Source organism: Peromyscus leucopus, chromosome X, assembly GCF_004664715.2.
Source record: "Peromyscus leucopus breed LL Stock chromosome X, UCI_PerLeu_2.1, whole genome shotgun sequence".
In the NCBI taxonomy this organism is placed as follows: Eukaryota; Metazoa; Chordata; class Mammalia; order Rodentia; family Cricetidae; genus Peromyscus; species Peromyscus leucopus.
The window spans coordinates 137,832,779-137,852,005 of NC_051083.1; the positions used below are offsets into that span (position 1 = coordinate 137,832,779).

General features: G+C 38.3%; 1 protein-coding gene across 2 annotated transcripts in view; it reads right to left on the reverse strand.

The window, feature by feature from the left end:
- Nucleotides 1–19,227, reverse strand: part of Tmlhe (trimethyllysine hydroxylase, epsilon) — a 54,719-nt gene that overhangs the window by 12,531 nt on the left and 22,961 nt on the right. For both annotated transcript variants that reach the window (XM_028888558.2, XM_028888557.2), the window contains exons 3-5: nt 17,667–17,843; nt 10,171–10,450; nt 8,361–8,480 (exon numbers count right to left, since the gene is read on the reverse strand). In XM_028888558.2, coding sequence (XP_028744391.1) covers nt 8,361–8,480; nt 10,171–10,450; nt 17,667–17,843 — 577 coding nt within the window. The remainder of the gene's footprint in view (nt 1–8,360; nt 8,481–10,170; nt 10,451–17,666; nt 17,844–19,227) is intronic.

A 19,227-nucleotide genomic window follows, 5' to 3' on the forward strand; every position in this document is an offset into this window, starting at 1 on the left:
AAACATTTAATTGGGGTGTGTAGTCGGAAGGTTCTCTGGTCCTGCCCAGTCCCGCAGTCCCTCAGCTGTTTATAAAATAATCATTCAGAGGCTTAATATTGTTTACAAACTGTATGGCCTATGGCAGGCTTCTTGCTAGCTAGCTCTTATAACTTAACTCAACCCATAACTATTAATCTATAAGTTGCCACATGGCTGTGGCATTACCAGTCTGCTGGCATCTTGATGCTCCTTCCATGGTGGCAGCTAGCGTCTCTCTCTCTCTGCCCGTCTTCTCTCTTTATCTCTGCTTGGATTTCCTACCTGGCTGTAAGCTTTCTTACCATGGGCCAAAACAGCTTTATTTACTAACCAATGGGAACAGCACATATTCACAGCATACAGAAAGACATCCCCCAGCACTTCCCCTTTCCTATCTAATCAAAAAGGAAGGTTTTAGTTTTAATATAGAAAAATTATATTTATAAACAGTTATTAAGCAAGAATTACAGTTAAATCTAGTCTATCCACAGGTGGGGCCAGAGAGCCTTCTGACTACAGGGGTGGCTCGCTTACAGTTTTAGAGGTTCAGTACATTATCATCATTTGGTAAGCATGGAGGCGTGCAGGCAGACATGGTGCTGAAGCTGAATGCTACATCTTGACAAGAAGGTAGCAGGAACTCAAATGAAAGTCACACTGAGGGAAGCTTGAGCAAAAGAGACCTCAAAGCCCGCCCCCACAGTGACACACTTTCTCCAACAAGGCTACACCTCCTAATAATGCCAGTCTCTTTGGGGGCCATTTTCTTTCAAACCACCATATATTACATGGTTTTTAGGGCTCAAACTCAGGTAATCAGGCTTAGAGACAAGAACATTTACCTGATGAGCCATCTTGCCAGCCACACTCAACTTTAAAAATGCCAATATTTAACAATTTAAGAGTATTCTGTGGTTCTCTATGCTACAGTAACAGGAACTGCATACTCTTTTCCTTGAATATGCCTTGTTGATTTATACCACTATATTTGGTTATGGTTTGCCTCTTCCTAGGGTCCTTTCTCCATGCTTCAATATCATTCCAGTTCAATTCTTATTCGTTATTTAAGACTAAGCAAAGCTCTTTATGTTTATGGACATCAACATAGACCCCAGCTGTGATGGAACCAAGACCCAAATATGGCCAGCAGCAGCAGCTTGGGCCTGGATGTCACGATGGCCCCAGGTGGCAGCACAGGCACTCAGATTGGCATGGGCTCAGCAGCAGCATGATACTTGGACTCAAACATGGCCCCAGGTGGCAGCACAGGCCTCTCAGATTGGCATGGGCTCAGCAGCAGCATGGTCCCTGGACTCCAACATGGCCCTAGGTGGTGGTCCAGACCCTGGGCAATCATATGGCTTTCAATGGTAACAGAAGCCATAGATCTCAACATAGACACTAGCTGCAGTAGGGCTATGGACCTAAACATGGCCCTTGGCAGCAGCTCAGGTCTGGATGATGCCATGGCCGTGGGTGGCAGGGCAGACCACTCAGGTTCGCATGGACCTGGCAGCAGCACATTCCTCGGACCCAACATGGCCACAGGTGGAAGTCCAGAGGCCAGGCATCCTTGTGGCCTTTGGTGGCAACATGGGCCATGGACATTTACACAGACCATGGCTGCAGTAGGACCATGTTAGTCACTTTTCTATTGCCATGATAAAACACTATGACCAAAGCAACTTATTTAATTTGGGGCTCATGATTCCAGGGAGTTAAGAGCTGTGACCATCATGGTAAGGAGCATGGTAGCAGGCAGGCATGGCACTAGAGAAGCAGCTAAGAAAGGCTTGCATCTTAATGTATAAGCACAAGACATACACACAAAGAGAAAGAGATAAGTAGGAATGGCATGGGCTTTTTAAATCTCAAATCCCACCCCAGTAATGTACTTCCTCCAAATAAGGCCATGTCTCCTAATCCTTCCTAAACAGTTCTATCAACTGGGACCAAGGATTCAAATATATGAACCTATGGAGGGAAGCATCATTCTAATTCAATCTAGTTCAATGCTTATATAACAACAAAGAAAAAGAGGCTGTGGTTTAAAGTGGGGTGGGGTACATCAGAGGGATTGGAGGGTAGAAAAGGAAGGGAGAAACAATGTAATTATATTTTAATATATAACGTAACAGCAATTTATTGAAACATGTAAAAATATGGGAAAATATACCATAAAGTAAAACAAGCAAAAAATATAAGGAAAGATAAAGGAATAAAATCAAGAAGAATCTAAAGGAAATATAATTAAAATGTGAAAAGTAATTTGCAATCATATGAAACTTTCTGTGAAACTTACAGGTCTTTATTATTTAGTAGTCACTTAAAAATGTTTAACTCAGAAGAGAGGTAGATTTTGTGATCTATAGGTGATAAAAAGCAACAAGATGGAAGCAGTCATTTGGAAGGCTTATCTTAAGTATGAAAGCCTTGAGGAATAGTACCATTATGAAACTCATTACTATTTATAATAAATACATAAAAATAAAATTTATATTTAAAAATATATTGGCATTCCATTTCACTTCAGTCAGAGTAACTATCAAGAAAACAAGATTCCGGTATGGAGTAGGAAGGGGTTCATGAACCTCTACCCCTAACTGAGGAGCTATGGACAGCTGATGGCTTCTATGGGAGGGAGAGACTGTTGTCTTTAATTGTGTAGTTCTTAGTATATGGACAGCACAAATTGGAGTTGATAGGCTATTTTTATAAAAGCCATAAAATTGGGGTGATAGGGAGCTAGGGGTGGATCATGGAGGCATTGGAATTGAATATGATAAAAAATACACACTATAAAATTCTAAAGCATTAATACAGTGATTTTAAAATAAGAAAACAAACAACAAATGCTAGTGAGGATGTAGTGAAAAAGGAACTCTAATAACTACTTCATTCTTGGATGTAGATTAGTGCAATCACTATGGAAATCATTATGGAGGTTTCTCAAAAAACTAAAAATTAGAACTAGATAATCTAGTTATGCCAGAAAGACTAATATGGTATACAGTTGTTTATATGTGGATATTAGCTGTTAAGTCAATGATAACCAAACTCCAATCCATAGAACGACAGAGATTAGGCATAGAGTAAGGGACTAGGGGAGACTGACAGATCTCCCTAGGAAGGGGAAATAGGATTGTTATGAATGGATGGAGGTACTGGAAGGGAAGGATCAAGTTGGGTAGGGGAGAGGATAAGAGAGGGAATACAGGGAGAGACAGGTAAAATTAAGAGCGATTCGAGGGGTAGAATGGAAACCTAATATAGTAGAAACTTCCTAAAATATATATGTATATGAAGGTGATCTAAAGGAAATTGTTAAATAATGGGGGAGAAAATACCCCAACTGGACATCTATTGTCACCAAATGAAGATGCCAGTACTGGAATGGATTATATCAAGTTGAATTTTTGGACAAAGGGGTCCCATAGGAATCCCCAAAAAACCAAGACTGTTGCCAAGAAAATGGGTTGCTCTCCACATTAACAGCAAGGCTGCGTTACTGAAGATAATACCTACACAACTCATTGAACATGGAGAAGATGACCTGGAGCCTTCACCCCTCCTGACTAGTGTTCATGGTATCAGAAGGTAGTCTGCATGCTACCAAAGGAGAAAGGTAAACACCAACCCACCTATAAATTGTTCAATCTACAATGGTGTCCTTCCTGCAAGATAGGTTGGAATAAATCTTGTAGGACTAACCAACCAATATCTGATTTGATTTAAGGCCCACTCCACAAGATAGACCCATAACCAACAATGCTGGGATGACCAAGAAGCTGAGACTAGATAGCCCAGGACCTAGGGCAAAACCAAATATTACTCTTCTACTAAAAAAGCATAGCAATAAAATGACTCCTAATGACATTCTGCTATACTCAAAGATAAGTGTGCTGTGAGGTATTCTGTATGTTAAATGTGTTGCTATGATCAGTTAATAAATAAACCACTGATTGGTCAGTAGCCAGGCAGAAAGTATTCTGGGAAGTGGAAGGCTGAGGCAGGGAGACGCTGCCAGCCGCCGCCATGACAAGCAACATGTAAAAGATACCGGTAAACCACGAGCCATGTGGCAACTTATAGATTAATAGAAATGGGTTAATTTAAGATATAAGAACTAGATAACAAGAAGCCTGCCACAGCCATACAGTTTGTAAGCAATATAAGTCTTTGTGTGTTTACTCGGTTGGGTCTGAGTGGCTGTGGGACTAGCAGGTTGAGAGAGATTTATCCTGACCATGGGCCAGGCAGGACTGGAAAACTCTAGCTACATAAGTGCCTTGCACAAATACCATCAGAGAAGCTTTAAGAGCCAGAGGGGATGGAGAACGCCAAGAAAACAAATCCCTCTAATGATCAAAACACATATGAACTCAAAGAGACTGAGGCAGCATGGATCCTGTATGGGTGTGCATCAGGTCCTTTGTGTATATATTATGGCTGGCTTCCTTTCAGAAGAGGAGACAGAAAGAGTGTAAGAGCCAGAGGAGGTGGAGTATACCAAGGCAATAGGACCCTCTAAATTAACAGGATTGACACACATATGAACTCACAGAGACTGGGGCAGCATGCACAGGGCCTGCACGGGTCTACACCAGATGGGGTCCTACAGTTGAAAGGAGAAGTAGACACATGCCCTCATTCCTAACCCTGAAGCAGTCGCCAACTGATAACCATTTGCAAATAAGAAATTAGTTTTCTCTAAAGGAGTCTCACTGGGGAAACAAACTACTCTTAAGGGTAGGCTGCATGCCCAGCAGTAGAGGGTCAACAGAAAATGAACTCAATGGCATCTTTAGAGATTTTTTTTTTGTCTCATAATGTCATGTCAGGGATTTTAAAATTTTTTTATCTTTTATTTTACTTATGTTTTTCCTCTATCTTTTTACCCCATGGGTCCTTTGTGTATATATTGATGTAGTGGGTAGCCATTCCAGCTTGGATCTGGAAGTTCCAACCTCCATTGAGACTCTGGCAACTGTCATGCCTACAAGGCAGGGCCAGGGCAGGCATCTGGAGAACTGAGATATGGATGGGCCAGTGCTCTCTCTGTTCCTGGACCCTAGACTGTGGAGGTGGACTGAGTAGAGCTCCAGAGAACACCACTGGACTGCGATACACCTTCCCCAGACCCTGCAAACCCTAGCCCTGCTAGCTCAGTCAGTAGAGCATGAGACTCTTAATCTCAGGGTCATGGGTTTGGGCCCCACGTTGGGCACCAGATATTGGTGAAATTATTAAGGCCACTTCACTTAGTTAAAAGGAAGATTTATTTAGTGGGTAACTTACAAAAAGGGAAAGGGGGTCGCAGGGTCTCGGAAAGGTGTATTGCAGTCCAGCGGTGTTCTCTGGAGCTCTGCTCAGTCCACCTCCACCGTTTAGGGTCCCGGCACAGAGACAGCGCTAGCCCATCCAGATCTCGGGTCTCCAGGTGCCTCTCCTGGCCCTGCCTCGTAGGCATGACAGTTGCCAGAGTCTCAATGGGGTTGGAACTTTCAGATCCAAGCTGGAATGGCTACCCACTACATCTTATGGCTTCCAGTTTGGTATTTTTATGGGATTCCTGAGTGTGAGAGTAAGTCTCTGCATCTGTATCCATTTCTTGTGTCTTTCCTTGGGCTCTTTTCCTTCTGTTTGTTTTGTCCTATTCTGATGAGTTAGTTTTTGTTTTACCTTATTTATCTTATCTTAATAATAATTTTTCATTATTATTCCTTAGAAGCCTATTTGTTTTCTAATGAGAGACAGAAAGAGGGTGGGATGGATGGGAGAGGTGGTGAGAGGACCTGGGAAGAGCAGGGGGAGGGGAAACCATAATAAGGATATATTATGTGAGAAAAAAAAATCTATTTTCAATAGAAGGAAAATAAAAATTTAGTTATATCTCTCCTGGGAATATAACCAAAGCAACCAAGTCAGTGTACCACAGAGACAGTTACAGATCTGTGTTTATTGCCACACTATTCACAGCAGCTGAGTTATAAAATATGCCTAGCCAGTAGAGGAGTGAATAAAGAAATTCTCTCTGAGAGAGAGAAAGAGAGAGAGAGAGAGAGAGAGAGAGAGAGAGAGAGAGAGAGAGAGAGAGAGAGAGAGAAATGCAACTCACACACTCACATTAATAGGTTTTTGGCTGTTAAGAATGAAAATATGTCACTTGATGGAAAATGGATGGAACTAGAGATCAATATGTTATGCATAGTAAGTCAATCCCATAAAAACACAAGTATTACATGTTTTTTTGAACATATGGCAGATAAGGAGAAAAAAGACATAAAACTGAAAGGGGCTACCAGGGATAATAAAACAGAAAGGGAGAAGGGAGTATAGATAGGTAAGAATAATAGAAAGGATGAATATGATTATATTATAAACATGTATGAAACTATCATGAGACACTCTTACACTTAATGCATGCTAATAATAATAATTTTCATGAAATATTAAATACAGATTTTTAAAAAAAGCTTAGCTATAAAAAGATAGAAAAAGGAATACAGAGTCTAGACAAATATACAAAAGCAGAGAATAAAAGTTGACTGATAGGAAGTCAACAAGTATAGAAAGGCTAAAGATAGAGGAAAATCTCCAGTTGAAGAAATGATGACATCCAGAGCAAAGCTGGCTTTAGAAAAGATAGGCATGTAACAATGAAGATGACAGTGGTGATTACAATAACTAAAATGGTAATAACAACTAATCCTTACTGAATATTTAGTATGTGTTGAGAAGAATGTTAAATGCTTTAAATTTATTACAAAATTTAATCCCTTATCAACATTAATGGATAGATTGTATTGCTAATCTCATTTTACAGATGAAGATAAGGAAGCTTGGAGATTTTAACTTACATGCTCAGCATCAAAAAGCTAATAATGCATGTTCAGATTGGGTTACAGAGAGAGGTCTAGTTGATGTCACAGCCTTAACTCTTCACCACTGTCACTACCCTGCAAATCTACTCAGTCTTTATAATTGACTAGAAAAGGTAAAAGGGAAATATAGTTGTTTATCTCTGATGTTGGTAGAACATGCACATGTGTATATGCCATAGTACATGTGTGGAGGCCAGAGGAAAACTTTTGGGGAACGGTTCTCCCATTCCACCACATGGGTGTCCCAGAGACTAAACACAGGTCACCAGGTTTGTTGACAAGTGTCTTAACCAGCTGAGCCATCTCACTGGCCCAGAATATTCTTAAGATACAAACTCTTCAAATAAACTAATGTAACAATAATCAGTTGGGTACTTTCACTCTTTCCTACTATCTTTTTAACACCACATGCACATGTACAATCATTTAACTAATATCATTGCTTCAGGCTCATAATCTGTATGCAGAAGCAAGATCAACAATGACAAAGCAACAACCATAGAGGCCTCTATTAAGTAGCAAATAGTAGGGAATCTGAATATAGTATATGCCTACTAGTGTATAGCTATTGATTTAATATGAAAAAAGTTATTTTTCTGCCATTTCTCCTCTTCAACTTCTTGTTAGATTCAGAGTCTTCTTAACAGCATACTAATAACAGCAGTGTTTATAGGACTGACCTCTTTGCTATAACACAGTAACTAAATGCAAGAAGATGCAATTTTTTTAAAAAGATAAACTCTTATTTTTTTTTGTTTTTTCGAGACAGGGTTTCTCTGCGTAGCTTTGCGCCTTTCCTGGAGCTCACTTGGTAGCCCAGGCTGGCCTCGAACTCACAGAGATCCGCCTGGTTCTGCCTCCCGAGTGCTGGGGTTAAAGGCGTGTGCCGCCACCGCCGCCGCCACCACCACCCGGCCGATAAATTCCTATTGTTGAGCCCTGGCTGTTTCTGAACTCAGTAAGATCCACCAACCTCTGCCTCCTGAGTTCTGGAATTAAAGGCCTCTGTCATCATGCCAAATATGTAATTTCTAAAGCTTATATTATAGTTAGTTAACTTTTTTGGTGAGCTGTAATTACTTTGAGAAAATATTGTAATCCTGTATAGTGGGTTGGAAGGCTGAGGTACGAGAATTGTTCAAGGCTAGGCTACATACTGAATTCCAGTTCTAGGACAAAGCATCCAGGGCTACAGTATAAGCCAGTGTCTGTCTCTTTCCACATACACACGTGTATGTGTTGCATTTTAAATACAAATTATATTCCTAAACGTTTAATGAAGACTGAACTAGAATATTATTAAATGACTATGTTTCCAGAGGAAGACAAAGAAATACTCATAAAGTCCACAGTAAGTAGGCATGATGTTCATTGAAATAGAATGGAAGACAATTAAGAAACTATTCAAGACCAGCAACTAGAAGAAGAGTACACTAGAAAGTATAATATACTTACCCACAGGGCTCTTGAAAGTAGGTAGTGTCAGTATGCCGATCTAGAGCTAGCTTGGTGTATGCAGTGTCACCTCTGGAAAAATCTGAAGTGAAATACCACATCCTTCCATAGATGGTTTCTCTGCCAAGTAAAATCAAGAAAAAAACCTATATTTATTTGTAATAATTAATTTTAATGTAATACTTAATGTAATATTTAATTGTAGTATTTGTAATTTTATTCATCATTGTTTTCTCATAGTGCGCGCGTGCACACACACACACACACACACACACACATATATATGTATAATAGTTATTGTAGTTACAGATTGCTATCTATAAGGTGAAATTGACAGTTAAAAATACCAGTCTTAAAAATTCTGTCACTGATTGACACTCTGGGAATGTGAACTGAAAACCATTGAAATACTGCACATTCTGAAAGCTCAGAGATCACTGCCTGTTGTTTATATTATTATTTTAATAGCCTCCTCATTCAAGGCTATTCCCTTTGTTTACTTTCCTCTTATAGAAACAATGAGGTGGCTGCTTATAGTAAGCACAATTTTAATATAAGAACTACAGTCTTTCATTAATATTCAGATTTTTTTCCAACAACAGTCCTTTTCTAATATAGTAGATAATCTAATAAGGGTGACAGAAGTTTCCTTATTCATATATCATAGAGGTTTTTTTTTCATTTAATCTTTTGAACACAGATGAACAAGAAAAAGAGAAAATGATATTTTTGTTGCAATTATGAGACCTGCTGTATTTCTCCTGTAGAATAATAGATTAGATTTTATTTTATTTTCTCAGTGCATTCAGATCTGAGGAAAGGATACTTTTTTGTTTGGTTTTTCAAGACAGGGTTTCTCTGTGTAGCCCTGGCTGTCCTGAAACTCACTCTGTAGACCATGCTGGCCTTGAACTCAGAGATACACCTGCCCTTGCCTCCAAGATTCTGGGATTAAAGGACTGCGCCACAACACCTAAATCCAAGAGCAAACAGGAAATGCTTTTACTTTTGAAATAAAAGTTTCCAAGCCTTCTCAATAGTTTGATTAGCAGCAATTTCCTTTATTTTAGAGCTTTGGAATTGTGTTTCAAACTGAATGGCTCACAAATGCTATTGATTATGCTTTACTAGCACTGTTCAAATGACTCAGCATACTTTGGTACTTTGGGTAACACAATGAACTAATTACATGTGAATTTTATTAAATAAAAATACTATTTGTAATGAAGTAAGTTTATGTCGCATTTAATGCTACAGAAGATCAAGCTATATGTGAAATGGAGAATAGTAATGAAAAGAATACTTTATTTAGGATAAGGAAACCCAAGGTACACTGCTTACTGTAACAGTGATCCTGGAAAAGTCACTGATTGTATCTTAGCACCAGGTGCTTATCAGTGGAACAGACAATAAAAGGTTGCTATAATGACCAAAATAAAATATAGGGTGTGAATATGCTAATTAAATGCAATACAATGTATCCAATGAAGCATTAACAACCAATCTATGATAGAGAGTTAGGAATTTATAAAGATAAAAACTGTATAATTTTTAGATTCTCTATATTGTTAAAATATAGTACAAATTCAGGCCCTTTTTAAGCAGAATATAGTACAGGGAGGAAGTAATGATGGAGAGGAAAGGGGTGAGAGAGATTATTTTTTTGGGGGGGTGGCAGTACTGGATACTAAACCTAGGCCTAATGCATTTGAGGAAGATGCTCCATGAAACCAGATCTTTTTACATCTTTTAATTGGTGCTCACACTCTAGAAATTAGTTACTGTGGATTTCAGAAAATTAGTAAATTACCTGATTAAACTGACCCTTTCCGCCAACTTCTCTGTGTGTTCTTGAGTGGGAGGGACATTTTCTACAAATGCAATTCCATATAGCAGAAAGTTTTGCAGAAACTTCTTCAGTTCATCATTTGATTCTAAGAAACTCTGGAAATCAACAGATGGAACCTGGGCTTGCTGGTAGAGTTGAGCATTCCATAATATTCTAGGGTGGATAACCTTTTGTTTCTGCCCTTCATAGCTATTTTTCACCAGCCAATCCAGATCATATCTAGTCACATGACCATCTGGCCCTTTTTAAGAGAAAAAAAAGCATTAAATTAAAATTTAGAAAAACTGACAATTTACTACTTAAAAATGTTCATTTATTTTTCTGACATTAGTTTTACATTTTTAATGGTTTGAGAATTTCATAGATGCATGTTTTGATCAAATCCACCTCCCATTCAATCCCCTCCAATTCCTCTTGCCCATCACTTTACCCTCAAACCTTATGTGTTCTGTTTTTAAATTCACTGAGACTATTTCATGAGTCTCTTCCTCATCCATGCTGGGAAATTTGGCTGGCTTGATCATATGCAAACAATCACAACTGTGAGTTCTGTGTGCAATGGCTTTGTCATGTCTGGCAGGTGCTTTTCTTACAAAGTTCATCAAAGAGTACAAGTATCCCCTCTTCCTAAATGGTTCCTGAGCCTTGGAGTGTGTGTGTATGTGTGTATGTGTGTGATATAGTTGTTCTACTTGGAGCTGAGACTTCCATAAGTGATTTTGCTTTCTATGTTGACCAGTTGTAGGTCTCTGTGTATTAATCACCACCTACTGCAGAAAGAAATTTCTCTGATGAGGATTGGAGGATACACTAATCTATGAGTATAAAGACAAAAATTATGGGGCAGTTTATTACTATATCTATTTGTAAAATAGTAGTATTAGGCTCTCTCCAAGGGACAAAGATCTAGCAAGTCACTATTTTTCTTTTTTTTTCTTTTTCTTCTTCTTCTTCTTTTTTTTTTTTTAACCAATAATGATACCAGGCATGAGTTCCATCTTGTAGAGTGGGTATTAAATCCAAGCAGAAAGTGGTTGACTACTTCCATAGCATTTGTGCCACTTAAAACAGTGGGATTATCTTGCCAGGTCAGTCATTATTGTAGCTTGTAGAGTTAACATATGGGGAAGACTATTGATTCTTTTTGTACCCTGGAGGCATGCATAGTACCATCCAGCACTATAAAAGCTAGCCAGTAGGGTTGAAGCTTCACAGTTAGTAAAAGCTTGATTTCTATATGTTCTACAACTCAAGTATGTGGTGTCTTCAGCAATAGGGTCTTATAATCTAGTTCTGGAGGTTAACCAGGAGCAATGGCAATAGCAAATAATGTTTGGGGGAGGGGGAGGTTATCTAAGGGACTCCACTGAACTACAACTTTAAAAGTGTTAACCATACCTGGGACTGAGGTTTTTTTCATGGCATCTAATACCTTGTGGTGGTATTGTGTTCCTCAAAATATTGTGCACCCTAATAAACTTATCTGGGGGTCAGAGACAGAACAGCCACTAGATACAAAGGCTAGAAAATGGTAGCACTCACACCTTTAATCCTAGCATTCCAGAGGTAGAAATCCCTCTGGATCTCTGTGAGTTCAAGGCCACATTGGAAACAGCCAGGTGTGGTGACACACGCCTTTAATCCCAAGAAGTGAGCCTTTAATCCCAGGGAGTGATGGCAAAAACAGAAAGATATATAAGGCGTGAGGACCAGAAACTAGAAGCATTTGGCTGGTTAAGCTTTCAGGCTTTTGAACAGCAGTTCAGCTGAGAGCCATTGGGATGAGGACACAGAAAGCTTCCAGTCTGAGGAAACAGAATCAGCTGAGGAACTGGCAAGGTGAGGTGGCTGTGGCTTGCTCTGCTTCTCTGATCTTCCAGCATTCACCCCAATACCTGGCTCAGGTTTGATTTTATTAATAAGAACTTTTAAGATTCCTGCTACAGTACCTGGAAGAGACGCTGTCTCCCTTATTTTAGGTAACTCAATTTAAACACACACACACACACACACACACACACACACACACACACACACACACACACTTGTATTTTAGGAAGCTTCTACAGTAGGGAGTTTCCATATGGCTTTTCCAAAGGTCTTTCGTGTTACTTATCCCACCCAATATTCTCTCTTCTACCTTGCTATCTGATCCCCACTCCACTTAACCTTAAGCTCAATGGGTCACAATGATGACATGGGAGGAGGAGGAGGACTTGTGGGCAAGGAGAAGGGGTTTGGCTGAAGAAGGAGGGAGATAAGTGAGGGTAATGGGTATGGGGAGGTAAATATGATCAAAATACATTATATATATTTCTCAAATGATGAAAGAATATTTTAAAAAATCATCATATGCCTATGCCCCCACCACTGAAAGCATAAAGGAAGCAAAGCACTAAATTGTGTCTGGCAAAGTTTTGCAATTAACTTGTATAATATTTTAAGAGAAGGAATATGAAAGGATCAGCAGAAATGGAGGAAGAGAGTTTATATTTGTAAATGCTATCCAATTGCCAAAATACAAGTTTGCTTAGTAATATCAAGTACTCTGGAGGCACACCATCTATCATGATGAGTTCCCTGAATACTCAAACCCAGTAACCCCTTGGACTCTCAGTGGTGTGTGTGTGTGTGTGTGTGTGTGTGTGTGTGTGTGTGTGTGTGTGTGTGTGTGTGTATGTGTCTAAGAATTACATGAGACCTCAAAAGTCTCTGCAATCTGTCTGCAATTATTCCTCTTGTAAACACCAAACTGATGATGGCTTTATTCCAAAAGAGTTGTCATGACTCCTAATTTAATTTCTTGAGAGATGATTTAGATGGAGACAACTCTTCCAGGATGATAAAACATATGTGAATTCCATTTCCATCTCATTATCAAGTTTGTGCTACCAACTGATTCTGACAGTGTCTGGAGATGTCCTGTAGGAGACTGCAAATTCTACTTTATTCATGGTAGACTACAAGACAAAGCTAAGCCCTTTAATGTGCTAACATAGTTAAAAGACTGACCCAAAGAACCAAGCCTCTAGTCCATTACTTCTTTTCCACTAACCAACAACTATAAAAGTGTAACCAGAGGTGGAGCCTTTCTGTCCCGATTGCCTAGCCCCAAATAAACACACAGAAGCTTATATTTATTATAAATATTTGGCCGATGGCTCAGGTTTATTACTAACTAGCTCTTACATTGAAACGAACCCATTTCTATTAATCTATGTATTGCCATGTGGTCTGTGGCTTACTGATCCTCTGACATCTTGTTCCTTGGGTGGCTGGCTCAGGTCTGCCTCGATTCCGTCCCTCTTCTTGAGTTCTCAGTTTCATTCTTCCACCTAACCTTATCCTGCCTTGCCATAGGCCCAAACAGGTTTATTATCAACTAATGAGAGCAACACACGTTCACAGTGTACCGAAGAACCATCCCACAGCATAAAACATTAACTTATACCTGGCACTGAAGTTTTAATTTCAGAGCCTATACTATGTGGGATAGGTATTCTTCCCTCTGCTATAACTATTTATACTCTTTTTTATATTTGTTTATTATATACTTAGGACGCTTCTACAGTAGTAGGTTTCCATATGGCTTTTTCCAATGTGAGTTACCCTTTTCATTACTCCCTCTTCCTACCCAGCTGCTCTAGTCCCCATCCCACCTAAACCTTCCTGTTCCTTTATCTTCATACCCCCTTCATACCTGATACCCATCACCCTTCCCTTGAAATTCTCCTCTCTTGTACCTTTACTAGTTTTCTGACTTCTATGGTTACTCCAGTTTAAACACATGTATCACACAAATGAATCAAAGCTAGCATCCACACAAATGAGAACATGCAGCTTTTGTATTTCTGCATCTAGGTAATCTGACTCAGAATGGTAATTTCCAGCTGTATCCATTTATATGTGAATTTCATTTTTTTACAAATGAATAATATTCTGTTGAATATATGTACATTTTCATTACCATTCATCATCTGATAGATATCTAGACTGTTTCCATCTCCTAGCTATATTGAATAGAGCAGCAATGAACAAGTACCTCTGCAGTAGGGCAGAAAGTCTTTTGGATATATGCTCAGAATTTGTATAGCTGGATTATACTGTAGATCTATTTCTAGCTATTTTAGGAACCTCCATACATTTCCCTAGTGCTACACCAGTCTGAACTCCACCAACAGTAAATAATTGTTTCCCTTTACACACAATCTAGTACTCTTTAAAAAATTATTAGTCATATTGACTAGGGTAGTAAGATGAATTCTAAAAGTAGTTTTACTTTGTCTTTCCCTGATGATTAAGAACACTGAATGTTTTTAAAGTATTAAAATGATTTATCAACCATTTTTATTTCTTCTTTGGGGAGCTTTGCTTAGATTCATGCTCCCATTTTTTAAATTGGGTTGTTTGTTTTCTTGGTGTTTATTTTATTTTATTTTTTTTAGTTCCTCATATATTCTATATACTAACACTCTGTCAGATGTAGAGCTAGTAATTTTTTTCTCTTTCTATAGGCTGACTGTTCACTCAAATAATGGTGTTTTTACTATACAGAAGCTTTTAAGTTTCATGAAGTTCCAATTATTAATTGTCTTAACGGCTGCCCTATTGGGGTCCTGTTTAGAAAGTCACTTCCAGCCAGGCAATGGTAGCACCTGGGAGGTGGAGGCAGATGGACTTTTCAGCTCCAGGCCAGCCTGATCTACAGAGTAAGTTCCAGGACAGTCAGAGCTACACAGAAAAACCCTGTCTCGAAAAGAGAGAGAGAGAGAGAGAGAGAGAGAGAGAGAGAGAGAGAGAGAGAGAGAGAGAGAGAGAGAGAGAGAGAGAGAGACCCAAAGCAGAAAATCATTCTGTGCCTATAAGTTGAAGTGTATTTCTTACTTTCTCCTCTATCAGATTCAGGATACTAGGTCCTATGTTGAGACTCTTAATGCATTTGGAGTTGTGTTTTGTGCAAGGTAAGAAACACGATCCAGTTTTATATGCAGCTATTCAATTTGATTAGCACCATTTATCAAAGATGCTGTTTTTTGTTTTTTTTTTTTCCTCCAATGTGTTTGTCAAAAGTCAGATGGCTGTAGGAGTGTGGGCTTATATCTGGGTCCTCAATTCTGTTCCCACTAATCAATGTGTTTGTTTTTTAAAAAGTATTCATTTTATTTTGTGTGTGTATGTGTTTGTGTGTGGGTATGTGCACATGAGTGCACCTGCCCTCAGAAGCCAGAGGCATTGGATCCCCTGGAGCTTGAGTTATAGGCTGTAAACCACTTAAAATATTCATTCCCACTCTGGGAATCCAACTTCAGTCCTATATAAGAGCAGTATGTGATCTTAACCACTGAAACACCTCTCCATCCCCAATATGTCTGTTTATACAATAGTAATATGATGTTTTTACTACTGTATCTCTGTAGTATAACTTGAAAATCAGGGATGGCGATATCTGTTTTTATTGTTCAGGATTGTTTTGGTTATTCTGGGTCTTTTGTGCTTGCATATGAATTTTGAGATTTTTTTCAATTTCTGTAAAGAATTGCATTGGAATTTTGATGGGATTGCAGGGAATCTATAGATTGCTTTTGATCAGACAGCCATTTCACAATATCAATCCATAAGCATGAGATGTCTTTCTATCTTCTGGTATCTACATCACTTTTTAAAAGTGTCTTAATGTTTTCATTGCTTATCTCTTCTTATCTACTGTTTCGGGGTGTTGTTTTTGTTTTTCCATGGTTTTCAGGTGCATGATTAAATTATTAATTGAGATCTCTCCATTTTTATGTAGGCATTTAGTGCTATAACCTTTCTTCTTAGAACTGCCTTCATTGTGTCCTATAGATTTTATTATGTTGTGTTTTTACTTTCATTCAATTCGAAGGATTTGAAAATTTCCTGCTTGATTTCTTTCTTCTGACATTCCTAAGAGAAAGGATCTCACAACAAACTCCGTTCCTCTAGCTCATACTTGCTAATATATTTTCTAAAATCTTCTCATTGACTTTTACTGAGTGATCTAATTTCTCTACTTTTTTTCTGGCCCTAACTCTTTTGTTTTCTACATTATCTATTCTGTTGGTGAGTCTTTCCACTGAAGTTTTTAATTTTTTGAATTTTTCATTTCCAGCATCATATCAGCTTGGCTTTTGCTCAGCAATTCTTTTTGTTAAATTATATTTTTATATCTTGGGTTTATTTCTGTATTTCAGTCATGTCTTTGTTTTTGTTCTTTTGGAGTATATTCATGTCTTTGAATTGTTTGAACATAGTTGTAATTATTCTTTTAAGTTCTCTGTCTGGAAGTTTTTCCAGGTAACTTACATTTAGGTGCCATTATTATGTGATTAGTTTGTGGAAGAGACATATGGTCTTGTTTTGCTTTTTGCCTGTTCTGGGACTTGCACATCTTGAATAGTTTGTTGGTTGATGCTTTTCCTTTCTTCCCTTAGGTCTTTCTTTTAAAACTTCTCTTTTTTCTTTAACACAGAAATTTACAATGTTCAAAAGGTTGAGATGCTCATTTTCCTCTGTGGGGATTTGTGAAAGAAGATCTGGAGTGGTGTAGGCAGGCCCAAGTAGACTAAGCCAGATTCTCTTCTTTCTGAAGAAGGACGTGTTGGTTGTACTTTTGAAGCAAAATTCTTAGGAGCTGTAGGTCAGCATGGTGTAGGAGCCCATGGTCCTTGCCTGAAGTGTGGCTGGATATATAGTTAGGCCTAAGCAGGGGAGGCCTAGGTTTCTTCTCTAGTGCAAGAAGTTCCTGGACAATGTGAATAGGCCTAAGTAGGGAAAGCCTGGTCTCCTTGCTACAGGGGATATGCAGGCTGGGATTCCAGAACAAAAATCTTGGGAGCTATAGGCAGGCCTGGACAGGAGGCAGTGGCTTGCACTTGGAGCATGATTTTCAGGAGGCATAGGAGGGCTTCAGCAGGGGAAATGGTATGCAGGAGGCCATTCAGGCTGGTCTCCTGGTACAGGGTTCCCAGGGAGGTATGGGTTGGCCTAAGCAAGGGAAGCCAGGTCTCCTTACTTTCTTTTGAGAATGTTAATTCTTATACGTGAAACCCAAGCACTCAGAAGGCTAAGGCAGGAGAATCACTAGTATGAGGCCAGTCTGATCTACATAGTGAATTTAAGGACAGCTGGGGCTATTTTACAAGACCTTGTCTCAAAACAAAATGCAAAACAAATCAAGACAGAACACTGATGAAAGCAGACACCCTTGCAATGTTTCCTAGCTTAGAGTTTATCCTGTCTGAAAATTAAGTATGATGTTAGCTGTAACAAAACAAAACCAAAAAATCAAAAGGCTATTGAAACTGCTTCCAAAGCAAGGGGAAAACTAACAGAAAAAAATTCCCTATTTTGAAAAGAGCCAAACCATTATTTTCATAAAATCACTATTCTTTAAAAGACTACCTCAAAAAAAAAAATCCAAGAAACCCTTGTATACTTACAAGTAAAAAAGAGTGTGGTTTTATCAAGACGAATGGTCTTTGGTTTGATACATAAATCCACACTGGCAGTGTCCAGGCTCCGCTGGTGAGTCTTAGAATTATAGCATGATGCTGAGCGGCAGTGGTCTCGAAGCCAGACATAATCAAAGCGCATCACAGTGCTAGCATATTGCAGTTCTAGGGAAAAGATCAGATTTAACAGAAATACTTATTTAGGAAAACTAAACACCAACAGTAAAAAACATTCTTACTAAAAGACTTTTACTAACAAACAAGTAAGAGTAACAAAGGATAGCCCCTTGGCAGTTAAAAATATCAACAATTTCTATGATACAAATGGTATGATTTTGGAATATAAAACACATAAGAGAATAAAAGGCTTAGATATATACCTAAATAGGAGAGAGTGCACAAGATGTATTTTGTACTATTTTAGCAATTCTTCTGTTATGTTGAAGTAGTAAAAAAAATTAGAATCAACAGAAAGTTAGTGACTTTCTATACACCAGTTTATCTATTTAGCAAAAGTAAAAATGAAGCAAAATTTACAAAAGCAATAGAAACTATAATATGACTGGAAATAAAATGTAGAGAAGTAATATGAAGAAATCTATTAAACTATTCTAGAAGATTTGAAGGAAGCCAATAGGTAGAAATACCATGTTCACAGATAGGCAATTTCAAAACTAGTAAAGATAAATTTACTTAGAAATTAATGGACAAATTTCATGTAATATCAATCTATATCTTAGAAATTTTCATATATTAGACAAAATAATTCTAAAACTCATTTTGAAAGATGAGAAAGTAACAATTTTGTAAAAGAAGGTATGAGACACCAGCTATAAAAGCACATTATAGGGCTGGAGAGATGGCTTAGCCGTTAAAGGCTAGGCTCACAACCAAAAAAATAAAAACACATTATAAAATTATAGTTTTAAATGTATTAGTATAGAATAGATCAAGAAAATAAAATGGCATTCCAAACTAGACCCATAAATACATGGAAATATGGTATACAAAAAATTATCTGGGAATAGGAAATTCTTCATATTATTAAAAAAATCAACTTCTAGCCGGGCGTTGGTGGCGCACGCCTTTAATCCAGCATCGGAGCAACAGCGATCTCTGTGAGTTCGAGCAGCCTGGCTACAAGTGAGCTCAGAAAGGCGCAAAGCTACACAGAGAAACCTGTCTCGAAAAACCAAAAAAAAAAAAAAAATCAACTTCTGATAGGTTAAAATATATACAATGAAAACTAAATCTCTAAAGAAAGAAACTGCAGAAGATACTAGAAAAATGGAAAGACCTTCCATGTTCATAGACTGATAGACTCAATATTGTGAAAATGACCATTCTACCAAAAACAAGTTATTGTAGATTCAATACAGTTCCAATCAAAATCCCACAGCAGTCTTCATAGAAATAGAAAAAAAATCCTAAAATTCATATGGAACCACAAAAGATCCCAGATAGTCAAAGCTATCCTGAGCAAAATAACAACAACAACAGCAAAATGCTGGAGAGATTTCCATCCCAGATCTCAAGAGATATTACAGAG